Here is a 20,966-nt window from a genome sequence, read left to right on the forward strand (position 1 = left end):
TCTGGAGAGGCTGGCATGGGAAGAGGGTATTGTTTGGTTTCCTGTACCCTTGACACCTAAAAACATCACTCCTTTGGACAGGCAAGATGGCTCAGTGGTAAAGATGCTTGCTGCCAAGCTTGAGGATATGGGTTCTATTCCAAAGACCCACATCTTAGGAGAGAAGCAGCCTTCTGACATCAACACTCATGCCATCATGCATATACACGTGCACACATGTTCCCCCACACACAATGAGTATGAAGAAAATGAGGAAGAGGAGGAGGAGGAGAAAACAGAGCCCTATGAGTAGAAGATTGTGGAATATGCTGTGCAGGCTAGGCGAATGGCTAAGAGACCTGACGAACCATGATGGGCTTCATTTTGTCCAGCACAGATCATCTGACCAACTTCCCTTTCCTCTAGACATGCTGTCCTTCAGCCTGTCTTAATCCATCACTATATGGCAACACTGGTACCCCAATGCCAGAAAGACCAACAGCCCCTGCCAACCATGAGCCAAAAGTTCTAAACTCACACCAGAATAAGTCTTTCATCCTCTTTGTTTATTTGTGTGTTTGTGTGTTTGTTTTCATGTCCAAGAAACTTGTATCTTTTAGGTTGTGGTGAGAAAGAACATTATGGCAGAGGGTATGGTGGAGGAAAGTGGCTCACTTTATGGTGGCCAGGAAGTAGGGGGAGGAGGAAGATAAAAGAAGGTAGACATGAAGGAGGAGGAAAGGAGGAGAAGGAAGAGTAGAGGAGGAAGAAGAGGAGGAAGAAGAGGAAGGCAAGGAGGAAGAGGAAGGAGGAGGGAGAGAAGTAGAAAGAAGGAGGAAGAGGAGGAGGAAGAGGAAGAGGAGAAAGACAGATTAAATGAGAGAAAGAACTTGAGTGCACAAGTCCATACAAGAAGGAAGGAGAGAGACTGAGAAAGGGAGAGACAAAGAGAAAACCAGAGAAAGAGCGAGAACAAGCAAATGAGAAGATGGAGAGAGCAAGAAAGCACCAGAGAGAGAACAGGAGAGGGACACACACACACACACACACACACACACACACACTGAACCAGATACAAGATGGGACCTCCTAGAAGCCCATTCATCAACAGGTTAATCTACCTATGAAGTTAATCAAAGCACTCTCAAGTGATGCCACCATCTGGGGACCAAACTTTCAACAACTATGAGACATTAGAGATATCTGACATCAAAACTGTAACACTGCACAGGGAAAATTCTAATGTTAATTGAGGTTCTTCCTCCAACCCCACTCACAAAATCCATCCTCCTTCCACAAATCTCCACTAACTCAAACAGTGTCTATAGTCAAGCCGTGTGTGTGTGTGTGTGTGTGTGTGTGTGTGTGTGTGTGTAGGAGATGTGTGAGGGATGGAGGGAGGGAGGGAAGTGGGTATGCAGGTATGCACAGATGCAGGTATGAGCATGCCCATGTGGAGTCCAGAAGTCCACAGGTTGACTTGACACTTCATTCCTCAGGTGCCATCTACCTTGTTTTCATGAGGCAGGGTCTAGACTGACCTAGAGTTCCCACAATTTGGCTGGGCTCACCATCCATCCATCCATCCAGCCATCCATCCATCCATCCAGCCAGCCAGCCTTAAGGAATCCCATCTCTGCCAGCTCTTAGATTGTAAAACCAAACTATCAGGCCAGGCCTGTTTAACATCAGTTCTGAAGGCAAGATTACAAGCACCGCCCTGCCCCCAGCAACCTCCCCAGCTCAGTCTGCAAACTCTTTCAGGGTAAGAATCTTGTCATTTAACCAGGACTGTCCCTGTGGAAGTACCTACCATAAAGCTGAGCTTAGTTAATGCTTAAAATATATATGCTGATACATAGAAAAAGATATGTATTTTAAAGCCAAAAAAAAAAAAAAAAAAGGCTGCTTTGTCACTTGAAGGGTTCCTCTTGTGTAAGCCTGTCATATTCCCCCTCTCGGGAGAGAAAAGTAGCCGTCTCCCCTTCCATATATCTCAGCACAGAATGTGAAATCTCAGCAGCTCTGCACATCCAGGGCAATTCTTTCAACTCAACGATGCTCACAGGCTCTGACACTCCCGTACCTTATAATTTATCCTGAAATTACATGTTGGATTAAGGATTGCTAATTGTTACTCATCATCTTGAATTGGTTATTAACGAGCAGTGTCACTAATTACAAGGTCACCTAACACAGAACAGGGAGGTCCCACTGTCAACTCACAGGAGATGCCTAGTGAGGTGCTCAGATGAGGCTCCAAAAGCAAGGTGCGGTGAAATTCTCCCTTCAGACACCATACCAGCACATGTTTCTGGTCCTCTCCTAGTAAGAGTCTGGGGAGGGGGGTGTCTCACAGCTGGAAAGAAACGCTCAGATCAGCAGATGTAAAGTTGACAGCTCTGGAACTCAGCTGCTGGACTGAGCCAGCATTTATAAATTCATGGTGCACCCAGTTTAGAGTCCTTGAGGATAGATATGTGCTCCCTCTCTGCTCTCATTTGGCTGATTTTCCATGAACATCTACATAATGTTAAGACAAATAGGATTTTAGTTCATTCAAAAGAATTGTATTCATGTGTGCACACACACTCGAGTGTAGTGTGCAGGTGCATTTTGTATGTGTGTGCTCATGCTTGTGGAAGCCGTAGGTCAACCTCAGGTGTCCTTTATGATACCATCTACCTTGTGTTTGGAGACAGGCTCTCTCATTGAACATGAAGCTAATAAAGTTGCCTAGGCTGGCTGGTCACAGACTCTCAGGAATCTACCTCCTTCCTCCTCCTTCCAAGCCCAAACCAACAAAGCCACCTATTTTCTTACATAGTGTCTTAGTTAGGAATTCCACTGCTGTGAAGAGACACCATGACCGTAGCAATTCTTACAAGGACAAAACATTTAATACACTAGTGCCACTCCCTAATAGTTAAATGCCACTTGTTATTTTTAATCTGTGTATATATGTGTGCACATGTGTGTGTGTGTGTGTGTGTGTGTGTGTGTGTGTGTGTGTGTATGTGATTGTCAGGACAATCTAAGTTGTCAACCCTCACTCTCTGTCTTGTTTGAGACAGGGTCCCTTTGTTGTTTGCTGCTGTATACACCAGAGTACGTGGTCCACAAGTGTCATAGTAGAGTTTTATTGCTGTGAACAGACACCATGACCACATCAACTCTTATGAAGAAAAGCATTTATTTGGGGCCAGCTTACAGGTTCAGAGGTTCAATCCATTGTCATCATGGCAAGGAAACAGTCAGACATGGTGCTGGAGAGGGAGCTGAGAGTTCTACATCTTTATTGGCAGGCAGCAGGAAGACAGAATGAGCCACTGGGACTGGCTTGAGCTTCTGAAACCTCAAAGCCCACCTCCAGTAATACACATCCTCCAACAAGGCCACACCTACACCACCAAGACCACAGGTCCTAATCCTTTCAAACAATGCCCCTCCCTATGAGCCTATGGGGGTCATTTTCATCCAAACTACCATAACAAACACCCAGAGAATTTCCTATCGCTGCCTTTCATCTTACTGTGCAGGTGCTGGGACTGGGTCTGAAGAGATGCCTCAGAGGTTGGGAATGCTTATGGCTCTTGCTGACAACTCAGGTTCAGTTCTCAGCATCCACAGCAGGCACAACTGTGAGTTACTCCAGCTCCAGGGATCTGATGCCCCTTCTGGCCACCAAAGGCTACTGTGTGCATAGAGTGCACACAAACTTATTCAGGAATATTCCCGTAAGCATACACATAATAAATGCATGAAAGCCAGGAGGTGGTGGCGCATGCCTTTAATCCCAGCACTTGGGAGGCAGAGGCAGGCGGATTTCTGAGTTCAAGGCCAGCCTGGTCTACAAAGTGAGTTCCAGGACAGCCAGGGCTTACACAGAGAAACCCTGTCTAAAAAAAACCAAATAAATAAATAAATAAAATAAAATAAATGCATGGATCTTTCTTTAAAGTACGGAGATTACAAATGTGTGCTACTGCATCCAGCTTCAGGAGGTTCTGGATAATAAAGCCCACATACGAAACAAGTGATCTCTCCCCTGAGCCATCTTACCCCCAGCTCTGCATCTCCACTTGGAAGCATGGTACAGACTTTGACATTTGAAGTCAGATTTCACAAAAGATCTACTAATAGTTTCTCTTTAAAAGTCCAGGGACCTCGAGCTGAGGATATAGCTTGAGTGGTATAACATGTGCCTAGTATACACAAAGCCCTGGGTTCTAGCCCAGGTCTCACATAGTCCCAGCATTCTGAAAGTGAAGGTAGGAAGATAAGAATTTAGTCATCAGCTTCAAAGCAAGTTCAAGATCTGGTCTCCATTAGGTCACACTTCAAAAGAAGAAAAAATGTATGTATGGCTGAAGACTTGGCTCTGTGATTAAGGGAGCCTGCTGCTCTTTCAGAGGACTTTTGTTTCATCTCTAACATCTGGGTGGGGCAGCTCACAACCAACTGTGTTTGGGCTAACCTTTCTTCACATTGGTATGTCTCAATCTGAGAGCTAAATTCTGGCAGGATTTTGCTATTGTCAGGTGTGTGCCCCATCAGTGGGTTTTCTATTTTGCAAATATTTGTCCTTCCTCACCAGCCTAAAGGTAGTTTAGTGATGTCTTGCTGCTGATTGGTTATAATAAAGAGCTGATAGCCAATAGCTAGGGCAGGAAGGAGGAGGGCAGAACTTCCGGAGACAGAGTGATGCAGGAGAAGGAAGCAGAAGCAGAAGATGTGAGAGCAGACATAGATGGAGCAGGCATGCACCAGAGCTGAGGATAGAAAGGTAAAGAGCTAGCCATGTGGCAGGTTGTAGGCTAGATCATCAGGTTAAGTAAGATGAGCTAGCTGGGAAACTACCCAAGCAAAAGGCCTAGGCTTTAAAGTGTAATAGAAGCCACTGTATCATTATTTATATCACTGGTGGGTCTGAGAAAGTCCCGCTATATAACTGTAATCCAGCTCTAAGAAATCTGATACCCCTTTCTTAACTTTAAGGGCACCTATACACATGTGGGATAAAACTCACATAGATAACATGTACATAGACACTAAGAGAAGAGTTTTTAAAAGGCTGGGGAGCCAAGCATTTTGGTTCTCTGTATGGTATCACATGGGGCTGGGAGCAGGTGCCTCCTTGGGCAGGATATATTTTCTAACCATCCCTAACTCCAACCTTTATGTTCTCTTTGAAAAGGAGGTCACTTCAATTTCACTTGAAGCTCAGCTATAAACAAGCAAGGACAGGGAACCAACAGGAAACCCTGGCAAACAGCTCTTTAGGTCAAATGAAAAGAACGATATAGGCTAGACTTCTTGATGCAGGTCTGTCAGCTGTTCTGGAGGCTGAGGCAGGGGAACACAAGTTCAAGACCTGTCTGGCCTAAAGAATGAGTTCGGGACCAGCATATGTAACTTAAAAAGACCCTGCCCTCAAATCCAAAGTAAAAATATAAAAGGGCCATGATGTTGCTCAGTGGTGGATCCCCTGTGTAGTGCTCATGAAACCCTAGCTTCAGTACTTAATACTAGAACAAAAGAAAGTAGTGAACTATGTTCCCTTAAAGCAAAACTTTGCTGTTTTTATTTACATGCACGTATGTGTGTCTGTGATTTATGCACATGAGTGCAGTGTCCATGGAGGCCAGAAGAGGGCGCTAGATTTCCTGAAGCTGGAATTACACACGGTTGTATGCTGCCAAATGAAGACTCTAGAAACTGTGCCTGGGGTCCTCTGCCAGAGTAGCAAATACTCTTAACCGCTGCATCATCTCTCTAGCTCCTGGGGTAGAACTTCTTATATGACATCTCCTACCTGGAAATCTGGTATTCAAAGCTTTACCTAGTCTATGCTATTTGGAATACGACAGGCTCTCTGTCCCTTTAATGGACTACAGACATAACCACTAGCATCTTGGCATCATTGGATGGAGGAGAAATTACCATGGCCTCATGATTAAGAAAGCACATTATATCAGCTTAATGACATCAGAAGGCCCATAAAACTCCTTTCCGACAATTAAATCTCCCCATCAACCATTAACAAATTAAGTGTCTGATAAGTGAAGATGCGCGCTGAGGGGACTGCCGATGCATGCTTCCATTCTGTACATCAGAGAATCATGTAATATTAATGGCTCAGGATCACAACTCTGTGTTCTTGAGTCTTTAAAGTGCATATTAATCATCTGGTAATGTGACAGTAACTTGTGAGATACAAGCTATTGTCTCACCCAGAGCCTTCCTATGCAGACTAGCCAATGTCTGTGGGCCATTCCACCTAGGCTAAGGGTGTATGTAGTTTAGTGCTGGTGGTTTTGCTTAGAATCCTTCACTGAGGGACTGAAGATACATCTCAGAGGTAGAGCAAGTGTCCACTGAGGAGCAAGAGGCTTGGCTCAGTGTAGGAAAGCATGCCTAGGGGCTGGTGAGATGGCTCAGCCGTTAAGAGCACTGACTGCTCTTTCAAAGGTCCTGAGTTCAATTCCCAGCAACCATGTGGTGGCTCACAACCATCCATAATGAGATCTGACTGCCTGTTCTGGTGTGTCTGAAGATAGCAACAGTATACTTATTTATAATAATAAATAAATCTTTTTTTTTAAAAAAAGGAAGCATGCCTAGAACCCCCCAGCAAAGAGCTGGGGTGGTGGTGGTTATGAATCCATAGTGGAGTTCTTCTAAGAACCCTCCCACCCCCCCACCCCCATTCAGGAATTGGGGGTATGGCTCAGGAGAAGCACTTGTCTAGAATTTTACAGTGAGGGGCTGATGAATGGCTGAGAGGGAGACCACTTGCCTGGCATACCCTAGTGAAGGGCCAGCAGCAGTGCTCTTGTTTCATGATCTCACACACACAAAGGTACTTGGCTATGTATGTTCCTCCCTGTGACCAGTTCACACCCCACCCCCATTGCACCCCCTCACATTCTTTCAGTCACAGCTGGGGACCAGCCTCTCCCCATGCCAGAAGGGCACTAGGGAGTAAGGCTTATTTGATGAAAAAAGTGTGAAACGTAATGCAAGTCCTGAAGGCCACTGAGTCTCCACATGCTCCCTATTACAGATGGAATGAGTATCTATGGGGGTTGTACCTCGGCTCTCAGATAACACCTCGGCCAGGAGCCTGCCTATACTATGACTTGAAGACAGTTAAGGAATCAATTTGGAGCATTGTAGGAATAGCTGAGCTACAACACTGTCTCCTTTGAGGCGGTGCTCGGTGCTCAGACTCCACCTTCTTTGCTTTTTGCTTAGTTGTTCGCCTCCCAGGCAACTTCTCAGCTTTTACTTTGAGGAGGAAAAGTCAGGAGACTTCGCAAAACTTTTCTCCGGTGTGAGGGTGTTCTGTTGTTTGTTTTGTTTTGTTTTTCTTTCCGCCTGTGATAAAACATTCCAACCAAAAGGCAACTTAGCAAAGGAACGGGTTTGTCTGGCTCACCCTTCCAAGTCACAGTTCATCGCTGAGGGAAGTTGGGGCTGGAACTCATAAGGAATCTGAAGTAGAAACCCTGGAGAGGCTGTTTCCTGGCTTTCTCACCAGCGCACCCTTAGTTATATTACTTATGCACTCTAGGACTGCTTGCTCAGGGAATGGCTCTGCCCACAGTGGACTGGGTCCTCCTCCATAACGTAACAGTCAAGGCAATCTCCCACTGATATGTCCATAGGCCAATCTGAGACTCTCTTCTCAGATGACTTTAGGCTGTTGTCAAACTAACAGTTAAAGCAACAGTTGAACTTAACTAAACAGTTAATATTAAAATAAACTAACAGTTAAAATTAACAGTCGATAGTTTAACTAGAATAGGTGGTTAATCTTGGTTGACAACTTGATTGGATTGAGAGACACCTAGGACGTTATCAAAGCACATCTCTGGATGTGTTTATAAAGGCATCCCAGAGAGAATTGATAAAGGGGAAGAGCCGCCCTGAATGGCGGCAGCACTATCTCACAAAGCTGGGTAGCTGGTTGGAATAAGAAGGGGGAAAGGAGAAAGGCAGCGGAAACAGACATACACTCACTCACACACACTCTCTCTCTCTCCTCCCCCCCACATAGTGAATGAAACCTTCTACATCTTATTTTCCTTAAGTTGCTTTTCTCAGACATTAATGATAGGGATTTTTTTTTAAAGCTAACCCACTTTGTTTAATCACAAGTTTGCAAACCAAGATGGAAGCCATACTCACCTACAGAAAGTCTTTACTCCTGTTCTGTGCTTCCCTTTTGCTTTCCTACTGATACCGAAAATCTGTTCTAAAGCCAGGCCAAGAGAAGCTGCCCTTCCCACCTCTAATGCCGGAGATAGAATTAATGCTATTTTAAGAGTTGGGGGCAGGGGAGATGGCTCAGTGGATAAAGTGCACACACACAGGTACATTCCTGGAAGCTCACTGGTCAGCTAACTTGGCATATGCAGCGAAGTTCCATTCAGTGAGAGTCATTGTTTCAAATAAAGTTGCCTGAGGAATGATGTGACATCCTCTGATGTGTGTGTCACACACACACGCACATACACACACATGGACACATGTGCGCACACACAAAGAGTCAGTTTGGGACTGATAAGCTGGTTCAGCAAATGCAGGCCTTGCGCATGCCTAAAACACTAACTTTGATCCTCAGAACCCACATAAAGGTGAAAAGAGAAAACTGAGTCTACAAAGTTGTCCCTAGGTCTCCACATGTATGTAATGGCACAGGTATACCTTGCCCAATAATACTAATAAATAAATTAAAAATTGAAACAAAAATTCAGTTTGATGCTACTAGACAGAAGGATGCGTCCCGCTGCCCTGTTCCATACCTTGATATCTGGAACCTGTGACTAAGACATTGTTGGGAAAAAAAAAATCTTTGTTGATGCCATTATATTACTGATGTTGAGCGAAGAGGTTGAGATAATTTAGTGTTTTCAGACAGGTTAACCAAGGGTAGGTAAGATCATAGAATGTGAAGCTATGTAACACTCGAGGAAGGATGAAAAATTACATTATTACCAATTTTAAACTTTCATGGCAGCCATAGGAAAGCGGTGCCTAGGAACTGTAGCTGCTGCAATAAAACGCAAACGTCTCCCTCAGCAAGGAATTATGACCCTAAGACACCGCTATTCCCCAAGGAGCTGCTTGCACACCACTGCAGCAGCCTTTGCTGGGGGCTCTTCCAGCCCTTCTCCATGGCTCAGGTTTACCGTTGAGTCTGGAGTCTCACTCTACGGCTGATTTTACCCGCCCCTCCCCTACCAGAGCATCCTTGTCACAGACCTGATGGGGAGAGAGGGATCTCCTGCGTCCCACCAGTCTTTCGGGGGGCTGATGTACATGCACCACAGCTCCCAGCTGTACCCATGGGCGGAGTTCTCGTAGCGCTGCACTTCGAAGTTGTCCTGCTTGATGTTATCGATGGAGGGGAGGATGACCCGCTTCCGGTTTTCCTGGATGCGGGACAGAACGGGCTCAGCCCTGCAAAGCAGAGAAGTCCCAATCAAACCTCTCCCCTGGTGCGTGCCTCGGTCAGCAGACGCCTAAAGCTACCCCCAAAATGAAGAGATTCAAAGGCTGGAACTCAGAGGGAAACTGAGGCACCCGTATGCACGTGAACTACCCAAGTTTGAGATTGTGACTACCGTGTGAGTTTTTATGGTTTTGTTTTGCGATACATGGGCTCTCGTGTATCCCAGCCTGGCCTCAGAGTTGCTGTGTAAGAAAGGAGCCGGAAGAACTTCTGATCCTGCCTCCTCTCCTCTGGGGCTAGGATGATAAGCATACAAAACCACAGCCAGTTTATGTGAGGCTGAGGCTCGGACCCAGGGCCTCCTTCATGTTAGGCAAGCTCTCTACCAATCAAAATACAGCCCTAGTCCAGTTGTGTTTTTATGTTAAGACTCTTCTGTTAAGTTGCCCAGGCTGGCCCTGGTCTCCTGTGTAGCCCAGGTTGTCTTAAAACTGCCAATCTTCCTGCCTATATCTGCTGAGTGCTGAGATTAGAGGCAGCCTCTCACCTAAATGTCTGGTTTATATAGTATTAGGAATAGAGCCTGGGACTTTGTGCATATTTGGAAAGCACTCTACGGAGGGATCCATATCCCTGGATACTCTGTATGGGTTTTCAAATGTGCAGCATGCCTCTCATGCATTCACTCGCAATAAAATCACAATAACGATGTCTGGATGTCTGTGTGAACAGGAGAGGTGTGGCAAGGGAATTAGCATGGAGGCTTATCCCTAGAAAGTGCCAAACCTTCAAGCCCCTCCCCCATCTCTTTCTCCTTTTAAGGATTTTTTTTTTCATGTAAAGGTGTCCATTTATAGATATGTGTATGTGAGTGCTCTGCCCTTGAAGGGCAGAAGAAGGTGTCAAGTTCCCCAGAGCTGAGCTCTAGGTGTTTGTGAGCCACCTGCTATGGATTCTGGGATCGAAACTCAGATCCTCTGCAAGAGTAGTAGGTACTGAGCCATCTCTCCAGGCCTTTTTATCATGAACACCCTTCCATCTCTGTATGATTGGCAGTTCTATATGGTTTTCCCCACACAGCACTGTTACTGTGTTTCTCTCTCTGTCTCTCTCCCTCTCTCCCCTCTCTCCCCTCTCTCCCCTCTCTCCCCTCTCTCCCCTCTCTCCCCTCTCTCCCCTCTCTCCCCTCTCTCCCCTCTCTCCCCTCTCTCTCCTCTCTCTCTCCCCTCTCCCCTCTCCCCTCTCCCCTCTCCCCTTTCCCCTCTCCCCTCTCCCCTCTCCCCTCTTCCCTCTCCCCTCTCCTTTTCCTTTCTGCTGGGACTAAATTTCCTATCCCCAAATAGGTCATTCCTATACTGGATTTAATAAGCAATTTCGTTAGTTTCTTTGTGTGGGTGCAACTATTTTTTGTTGTTTTCATTGATTATCTAATTGATTGCTTTCAAAGATCTGATTGGTCTGCGGCAGAAGGCTTGGAACTAATTAAACCCAAAGTCGGGCAAATCTCGACTCCCAGCTGCGCTTCCTCCCTCAAGGCTGCAGCCAGCATGAACTGGCTCCAGCTTCAAGGTGTTAGCTGGCTGGCTTAGACCAGAGCAGATGGTCAAGCCACTGTGAGTCTGTGAGGCCGGATCACAGGAAGGAATCACTTTCCGAAACCCAGAAGCTAAAGATGGCTCACGTAAGCCTAGACATTAATCTTGCAGCTTGGACCAGAATGTAGACTTTGGAAAAGAGTCAAGTGGAAAATCCCATTTCTTTGTGCTCTTTGGAAGAATAATGAGAACGTACAGGCTGCACTGGTCTCTTTTCATTTGCAGCTATTGAATTACCTGTTGGCTCAGCTCATCTTTCTATTTAAAATGAGCAATAAAATATACCCTGGGCCGCTGACTGCCTTCGATACTTTTTACACACCGGTGGAGGTGGAAGCCAGAGGGAAATTAGTCTCCTCTGCTCTCTCCCCTCACGTCTTCACCGAAGAGAAGAGATTCTCTTCGGGGGATGCCCTTGGCAGCCAGCAGAAAGCAGAGCTACCAAGCAGCTTAGCTCTGACGTCACCTCTTCTGAGAAGCCATTCCTAGTTTTCCCAGTAAGGAGACTTGCTTTTTCTGATTTTATATATAATATAATGTATGGGTTTTGTGTGTGTGTGTGTGCGGTCACATGTGTGAGAGCTGTGTGCTCACACACATCAAAGCCAGAGGTCAAGGTCGGGTGTTATACTCAAATGCCTTGCCCCCTTATTATTATTATTAAGGTTTATTTTTTATTTATGTTTATGTGTGCATATCTGTGCTGCCTTGGAGCTGGCCTTACAGGCAGTTAGTTGTGAGCTGCCCGACGTTTGTGCTGAGAGCTGAGCTGGAGTCCTGTGGAAGAGCAGCAAACACTCTTAACTACTGAGCCATCTTTCCATGTCCTCCACCTTAGTTTTTGAAACAGTGTTTCTCGCTCAACTCAGAACTCATAGATTCCACTAGACTTGATGACCAGGCAAGATACTTCTGCCTCCACCTCCCCCTGTGCTGGGATGTCAGGGGCTCACCGCTTACGTGAGCATTTTATGTGGGTGCAGGGGTCAGCACTCAAGGACTCATGTTTGCATCACAAAAATCTAACCAACCAAGCAGTTCCCCAGTCCCCGTTTTGCTCTCTTAATTGAAAAAGAAAATTAATATTTTATGTTAGTCTTCAAAGTAATGGGTTTTATTATGGTATTTCATTACATGCAAACCATTACACTTTACTCTTTCTCTCTCTCTGTGGTGTATGTACACATGTATGTACACAGATGTGCCTGCCTATGGAAACTAAGAGAGGATGTCAGGTGGCCTGTTCTATAATTTTCTATCTTACTAACTCAAGAGAGTCTCTCAGCCAATGAGCCTCAGCAAGGCTCCTGTCTCCACCCATCACAGCTCTGGGGTTACAGGTACACTCAGGGCTCTCTCTGGCTTTATTATAACATTGGTGCTGGGCTTCTGGATGCACAACCTCATGTTTACACAGCAAGCACTTATCAACCGAGCCATCTTCCCCCCCTCAATCCCCCCACCGGTCACCTTCACAGCATGATTCTACAGCCCAGGAGAGCTTGGTCCCCTTCTCCATGACTTTTTCTCATTCCTGCTCCCCAACTTCACCCCGGGTTGTCCTGTGAACTACTGCATCTCCTCTGCTCACCTGACGAATCTCTAATGGGCTCCCCCCCCACCCCAATATATGTGACTTGCTTTCCTGAAGGGATGTGGGCACAAGTAACAGTGTCACAGCTGAGAAGAACCTTGGTGTGAGCTGAAGTTCTCACCTGTGTCGGAGATTCTGCCAGTCTGATCAGCTGTTAGGACTTCCATGACTAAGCAGGTGGGATGGCTCAGTGGGTAAAGGCACCTGCTATTGGGCCTAACTATTTGAGTAAAATCCCCGAGATCCAGATGCCGGAAGGAGAGAACTAGTTCCTGCAAGGTGTCATCGATCTCCATACATGGTTTATCGAGTGGGATTGTGGAGACTTGAAATATTGAAGGTCACAGAGCCAAATTATCTTGGCCTATCTGCCTACTGGCTTGCTTCCCCTGGCTTGCTAAGCTACCTTTTATACTGCTAGCCCTACCTGTTGTTATTGTTTTAGAGAAATAACTTGTTTTTGAGACAAGGACTCAAGTGTCCCAGACTGACCTTGAATTTACTAACCGCCACAATGATCGTTATAGTTAATTTTTGATTGTCACCTTGTCATCATCTAGAATCAAACTAGATGTCTAAGACAGTGTGTCTGTGAGATAATTTCTAGACTGGTAACTGAAGTGGCACAACCCTACAGGCTGGATCCTGGACTGAATAAAAAGGAGAAAGCTGAGCACCAGCGTCCATCTATCTCTGCTTCTGACTGTGGATACAATGTAACCAACTGTCTCACCTTCCTGATGTCAAGCCTTCCCCTGCTGTGATGGACTGTGCACCCTCAAATCAGGAGGTAAAGTTGTTTTTTTTTTCTTTTTTCTTCTATAAGTTGCCTTTGTCAGGTACTTTGTTACACAGCAAGGAGAAAAGTATATTGATGATAACAATAACAGTGCCTAGAAAGCCAGCCAGTGATTTACTCTCTTGCTTTCTCAGTGACCTTCTCACCAAACATCTCTTTTCCATTCTTCCAGTGGCCCCAGGGGGGAAAACAGGTAAAATGGCCCACCTCCCAGATCCATCCCTTACTGAGCACTAAATTTTAGCTCATGACCTACCAGCCAGCAGTGAATTCCACGTGAGCATCGAAAAAGCCAGTGACCTGGCCAGTGGCCGCTTTCCAGCCCTCGATGCGTGCTCGAATCAGGCCTTCTCGCTTTTGATTGCGTACCACCTTCACCAGCCCAGGGTAGCGTTTGTGGACGTACTCTTCCAAGGGGGCCTTCAGCTCCTCTGTAAATGACAAAATGCAAGAAACACATGAATAAGTCAACTCAGATCTGTACCCCAAATGCTGTGAGGGGGTTGAATATCTACGTAGTACTAATGTAATAGCTTGGAGCACTAACACCTGGTGGAGAGTACCAGAGTTCAGTTCCCAGAACCCAGAGATGGCTCAAAACCACCTGTAACTCCAGCTTTAGGTGACCTGATGCTTTCTATTGGCTTCTGTGGACATCTGCATGCATGCACACATATTCACACAAAGATATATGAAGATATATATATACATAGCTTAAAAGTATTGAAAATAAACATTATAAAACACCAGAAAGTTCTTTGATTGCAAAAAAAAAAGTTGGCGTGTGAGGAATTTTAACTCTCTGTAAGATAGGAAGTTAGAATACATCTCCATACACAAATCTAAGACAGCTGTGCTATGACGCACATGGATGGTTAACACTGACTGTCAATTTAACAGGATCTAGAATCATCTAGGAGGAGCACCTCTGGATTAGGTTGAATGAGATGGGAAGGCCCATACTGCATGTCAATGGCACCGTGTATAAGCTGCGGTTCTGGACTAAATAAAAAAGAGAAGGCCAACAGAGTCCCAGCATTCATTTCTCTGCTTCCTGACTGCAGACATAATGACCAGTTGCCTTGTGCTCCTGCCGCCATGCCTTCCCTGATATGATGGACTGTGCCCTGAAACTGTGAGCCACAATAAACCCTCTGTTCCTTAGGCGACTTTCATCCGGGATTTCATCATATTGATGAGGAAAAGTAATAATACCAGATGAAAAGGAAGTGGTAAAAGAGCCATGGAGAACTCAACACCCTTCTTGGCATGAAGCCAGCTCTGCATCCCTTGTGCAGAGATCAAAGGTGTGTGCCAACATCAGATTTGTTTGTTTGTTTGTTTTGTTTTGTTGAGTCTGAATCTCTCACTAAACCTGGATCTTGCTAATTTAACTAAGACAAGCCAGCCAAGGAGTCCCAGGGAGCCTCCTGTCATCTCAGAACTGGAGTTAGAGGAATGCACCACTGTACATAGCTCTTTTATGTGCCTTTGCTGTAGAGAGTGCTAACAGTCCTTTAGCAGATGCTGTGAGGGTTCTTCGAATCTTAAGGATACTTGACAGCTTTTGCCCATTGAAAGGCATTTGGTTTCTGCATGTGTAGAGGCTGGCCTCTCTGCATCATGGGTTTGGTTCTTTACAGATATAGCCACGTGGTGCCTGGAAGAAGAGAGGATGGTGTATTGATGAACAAGAAGTGAGAAAAGATGAGATTTGGAAGCTCCTATCAGTCAAGGGCTGGGATGGTGGGAGGGAAAAGAGGTCTCTACATGGTCCTTCCACACGGAACCCCCATTTCACCTGTTCAAATGCTAGCCCTTCTCCTCCTGTAGTAGTTTGAATAGGCTTGGCCCTGGGAGTGGCACTATTAGGAGGCATGGCCTTGTTAGAGTAAGTGTGGCCTTGTTAGAGGAAGTGTGTCACTGTGTAGGTGTGACTTTAAGACCTTCCTCCTGACCATGTGGGAGTCAGTCTTCTCCTAGCAGCCTTCAGAGGAAGATGCAGAACTCTCAGCTCCTCCTGCACCATGCCTGCCTGGATGCTGTCATGCTCCTGCCTTGGTAATGAACTAAACCTCTGAATCTAAAAGCCAGCCCCAATTAAAAGTTGTCCTTGTCAGAGTTGCCTTGGTCACGGTGTCTGTTCACACCTAAGACACTACCCCAGTGTGTGATCTACACACCCAGGGTGTGTGTAGAAGTCAAAGGGCAACATTCAGGAAGGTGTTCCTTCTCTCCTTCTACCATATGGCTCATGTTGTCAAGGTTTCTGGCAAGCTCCTTTACCTGTGAGCCATCCCTTGGCCTCTCACAATTAATTTTTATTTCTCTTCTTTTCCTCCCCAGGGTTTTAAGAAATCTGAATGAGAATTGCAGAGCTGTGCAGATAGCCTGAGGAAGCCATGTCAGAGGTGACAAACAATGGGCACAGATGAAAGTGCTTCAGCTAGCCATAGAGAGAAACTATTTGGAACGGAAGTATTAAGGGAGATGGTATAAAGTTAGGCAGAGGGTAAGGGGATGAACATTCACTACGGCAGCACACATTTGCACAGAAAAATATATCACCACCAGGCTGGGGAAGTCTTTCACCTGCGGAAAGACTGATAAGCCTACCAGAACACAGTTAATATGGTGGCCAATTGGAAGTCCTGCCAGTGGCAATGGATTAAACACTATTCGTTTGAAAAAAAGCATCTGAGAAAGAAATGGGGTTGTGGAGATGGCGCATGGTAAATCACTTGCTATACAAGCTTGACGACTCAAGATTGGATCCCCAGCACCTATTAAAAGCTAGGCTCGGTGACATGAACCTGTAATCCCAATGCTTGGTGGGGGAGGACGTAGACAGGAAGGTCCCTGCGGCTTTGTGACTGCCAGCCTAGCTCCAGGTTTAATGACAGATCCTGTTTCTAAGGATTAAGGTGGAAGATGATTGAAGAAGATACTCAGCGTCAACCTCTGGCCTCTCTACTCAGGCCTCCATGGGAGCACATGTGTGCATGTGCATGCGTACAATACACACACACACACACATGTGCATATGAATAGAAAGAGCTGAGGGTGTTGCTTCAGTGGCAGTGCATATCCAGGGCCTTGGTTCAATCCCTAATGCTGGGGGAAAAAAAATAAAGTTATTCTTAACACTTTATGTAAGTTTTTTTTTTTTTCTCTCTCTCTCCTCAAGACAAACTAAGGAAGAAAACAAAAACCCATTTCTGCAGAGATAAATGTTTACCTTCCAGGACTAGAGGAAATTCAATACTAAATTGGCCAGGTGCCATCTGGGAATCGTTGTGTGGCTGAAGGTTTTGATAAACAGTATTTGGGGGAGTTGGGGAGGGGGAAATGCTGCCCATGATCAGAAGGGAATAGCAAGGGAGGATCATCGGCTCCTTAACAATAAAAGCCACAGCTGTCATCCAGGCTCTGGGAGCGTGAACGGGAAATGAGATGGGATCGGATAGTACAAACTAGTAGAGAAGGATGTTAGTACAGAATTCTATCCAGGCTACTCACCCTCCGCAGTGTTACAGAGTACACTGCGGGTATTCCCTTATCTCAGAGCCCTGGTTAGAATCAAGGACTAACCCAGGAGACTCACTTCAACCTACTTCCAAAATCAATGCAAGAAGCTCTGGCCCACATACTCAGGGGCTTGGGAGATGACCACTGGGTCAGGGGCCGTGTGGAGTTTCATGGATCCACACAGTGGATCACCACACCCCTCCACCCTCACACGTCATTAGGGCTCTGGGCTGAGAATAATCAGACCCTGCTCTCTCAAGGTGTGGGCACACGAAGAACTGATCTGAGCTTGAGAGTGTTCTAGAACGTTCACTTGCATTGCAGTTACTGGCAGGCCTGAAGTATAGCCTGAGAAGTGTCGTGTGTGTGCCCACCTGCACTTGTCTGTGCCTATGTGACTATAAGGGCACATAACAATTAAACAAAAATCTTTAAAACCTATAAACTATTTGTTTTTGAACTTTTCATTTAGATTATTATTATTATTTTGCATTGTAATTGATGACAATGATGATGATGATGATGATGAAGGAGAAGGAGGAGGAGGAGGAGGAGGAGGAGGAGAAGGAGAAGGAGAAGGAGAAGGAGAAGGAGAAGGAGAAGAAGACTGTACTATGATTGACTACAGGTAACCAAAACTGTAGAAGGCAAAAATGCAGCAGGTGAGGGGTGAGTGACAATTATAATGCCCAAACCAGGTCTTTATTGTTGCTGCCGTCATCAGCCCCACTCTCACCCCCCAATGCTACTCTGATTACCGATGCCACTCTCTGCCCACAGCTGCTGAGTTAAGGGACCTGCTGCTCCCTAGGAACGTGTGGGTTGAGGCAGCTGGGGAGGAGTGAACAGCACATATGGCGTGTTCCAATTAGAAAACAGAACAAAAGTGTCTGCCTTCAAGCCAGGCATCCTCAGAGTCCGAGTCACCCAGAAGCCAGTGAAAATGCAAGTTCCCTGGCTTGTCTTGAAGCTGGTGTAATACAGTCAGACTCGGCGCAGTGTGCCAGCAGCCCAGAGGAGAATTATGCCAACACAGAAAGTCCCAGAAGCACACATAATGGAAAAGTTTCCATGTGTAACATCTGGAAATGTTCAGGTCAGTAGCACTAAGTATACCTGTAGAGTCCTAGGACTGTATCATCACCCTGATCATGAATCCTGAAACCTCTACAGCCTTTCTCAACCTATGGGTCATGACTCTTTTGGGGGGGGGTTTGTCAAATGACTATTTCACAGGGGTCACCTAAGACCATTGAAAACATCAGATATATATGTGATGTAGCAAATGAGCATCATTTTAAATGAAGTAATAATGAAAAATTATGAAAATGAAGTAGCAATGAAAATAATTTCATTGTTGGAGGTCACCACAGCATGAGGAACTGTGTTGAAGTGTCTCGGCATGAGGAAGGGTGAGAACCACTGCTCTAAAGACTCACTTTCATTTACCAGCTGCCCCAGCCCTTGCTGACCACCAATAACATTTTCTGTCTCTCTGAATTTGCTTATTCTGGATAAGTCATAAAGTTATTCTCACACAATACATGACCTCTTGTGTCTTCTAGCCTTGTTCATTTTAAAAAAATTACTTTGTAAACGTTTTATGTATCATTACTGTGGACAGGGAGAGATGTATGTGTATGTGTTGTGGCACCGTGTAGAGGTCAGAGGACAGCTTTGTGGACTTGATCTCTCTTTTTTTTTTTAAGATTTATTTATTTATTATATGTAAGTACACTGTAGCTGTCTTCAGACACTCCAGAAGAGGGCACCAGATCTCATTACGGATGGTTGTGAGCCATCATGTGGTTGCCGGGAATTGAACTCAGGACCTTCGGAAGAGCAGTCAGTGCTCTTAACCTCTGAGCCATCTCTCCAGCCCCGGACTTGATCTCTTGTTCCATCCTCGTGTGAGTTCTGGGGACTGAGCTCTGGTCATCGTGCTGGTGCAGCCAGTATCTTTACTTGCTCACCGTCTTGCCAGCCCTTTGGTCTCTTCCAAAAACATATGCCAAAAAAAAATTTTATTACCTTAAAATTGTGTGTATGTGTTCCAGTCTATGCTAGTTCCATTCTGTTCCTATGATCAATCGCTCTGACCAAAGCAACTTAGGGGAGAGAAGAGTTCATTTGACTTACACTTTCAGTTCAAACCATCACTGAGGCAAGGCAGTGCAGGAGCTCAAGCAGAAACCTGAAGGCAGGACTGCTTGCAATTCCTCTGACCAGGGAACTCACTCATAGACAAGGAAGTACAGTAGGAATTTTCAGAGATGCTCCTTGCTGAATCTCTGACAGGCTCATGCTTATCTAGCTTACTTATACTGTTGGTAAATATTTAATATCAATCAGGGGTTTCAATCCCTCCTTAGATCATTTGGTTCCTAGATAAAAGATATAAAATATACACCTTTAAAGCACTAGAACTGGGCACATATAAACCCTCTAAGCTATTAGTATCTACTTCCCTATCAATAACCCTGAGTTATAATTTGACATGTTTTATCTGGGACACTCTTATTCCAATAGGCTAGCCCTTGTGGCCATATTTTCTTGATATACTAACCCTATGGCATCTTCTCTCTCTACCATCTCCTCTTCCCCTGTGATCTCCTGCCTCAGACCCCAAGCCTGGGAACTAAAACTCTACCTATCTCTCTTCTGCCCAGCTCTAGGCTGTAGGCATCTCTATTCACCAATCAGGAGTAACTTGAAGGACAAGGTTACAAAGCATCACTAGGTATACATGAGGACCTCATCATCTCTGGGACAACCAGGCCCAGTATTTTGCATTACAATACATAGCAACAGACCAAACCTCATCAGTTTTAAATTAAGGAACAAGGTTCACACAATAAAGCCAGGTAAATGTGAGAATTCACTTGTAGGCCTAGACCTCTAAGTACAGAATTTAGCATTACAATACATAGCAACAGGCAAAATCTCAACATCATATAGTCCAGAAATACCTACCTAGGGAATGGTGCTGCCCACAGTGGGCTTGATCTTCTATATCAATGAAAATCAAGAGAATGTTCCTCCCCACAACATGCCTACCCCGGATTTGACCTGGAAATTCCTTAAGTAAGATTCCCTTCTCAGGTGATTCTAGACCATGTTAAGTTGGCCATTAAAGCTAAATAAATAGGACACTACCAATCAATTTCTCCATGGTTGATCTTTGTTCCTGGCTGGTCTTCTGTACTCTCTTCTGAGTCACCAAAAGCTTGAAGGATCAAATAGGACACTTAGATAAGATTCCTTCTCCCAGCAGGACCTTCCAGTGGAAACTGTTGATTATGGTTAACATTTGTAACCTCAGAGCTCTAGTGGCAGAGCCAGAAAGATCAGGAGCTTGGGGTCATTCTCAGCTATGTGAGACTTGGCCTCAAAACATAATTCCTTCAGGCTGGATGAATAGACTGCCCCACCCCTCTGGGGGAAGCACCCAGTCCTTGCATCTTGTGAGTACCCCAGGATCATTCCAGGACCAGCCTTTGGCTGCACCCACAGTGAGGGCTCCCAGTTCACTGGGGTTCAATCACATTCATCTCAGAAGATATGGTTTTATCACAGATATTCATCAGGACACTTTACATTTCTCAAGCATCATTTTTTTCCTGAGATAGTTTCATATTTTATGTATGTGCAAATCAGCTCCAAAAAATAGACTTAAAATTCCAAGATTCCCAGGTGTGCATGAAAAGATCTTTATGCCTAAAATAACCAGCCCACTAAATATATAAAATGCAGCTGAACCAAGACCAATGCCTAGCTAATCTTTACAGTCTCCTTGATTAGATTAAGGGTTACTGAGGCACATCTTTGCGTATGTCTGTAAAAGAGATTCCAGAGGTGTTTAGATGGGGGAAAACCCACCTTTAATGACTATGGTACTCTGCCACTGTTGTGTAGCCATTTCCCCCCAGGAAGGAGGGGGAGGGGGCTTGAGACTCAGGAAGTAAAGAAACTTCACATGTCTGGAATGTTGAAAAGGACAAGATTCACCAG

The 20,966-nt window shown here is 45.3% G+C and overlaps 1 protein-coding gene across 1 annotated transcript in view; it reads right to left on the reverse strand.

The window, feature by feature from the left end:
• Positions 1–20,966, reverse strand: part of Galnt17 (polypeptide N-acetylgalactosaminyltransferase 17) — a 462,159-nt gene that overhangs the window by 215,625 nt on the left and 225,568 nt on the right. Inside the window, exons 4-5 of the mRNA XM_021162564.3 lie at positions 13,684–13,858; positions 9,250–9,447 (exon numbers count right to left, since the gene is read on the reverse strand). Of these exons, the coding sequence (XP_021018223.1) occupies positions 9,250–9,447; positions 13,684–13,858 (373 nt within the window). The remainder of the gene's footprint in view (positions 1–9,249; positions 9,448–13,683; positions 13,859–20,966) is intronic.

The sequence above is a fragment of the Mus caroli genome, unplaced genomic scaffold (assembly GCF_978045245.1).
Source record: "Mus caroli unplaced genomic scaffold, Mus_caroli_1 scaffold_4, whole genome shotgun sequence".
NCBI lineage: Eukaryota > Metazoa > Chordata > Mammalia > Rodentia > Muridae > Mus > Mus caroli.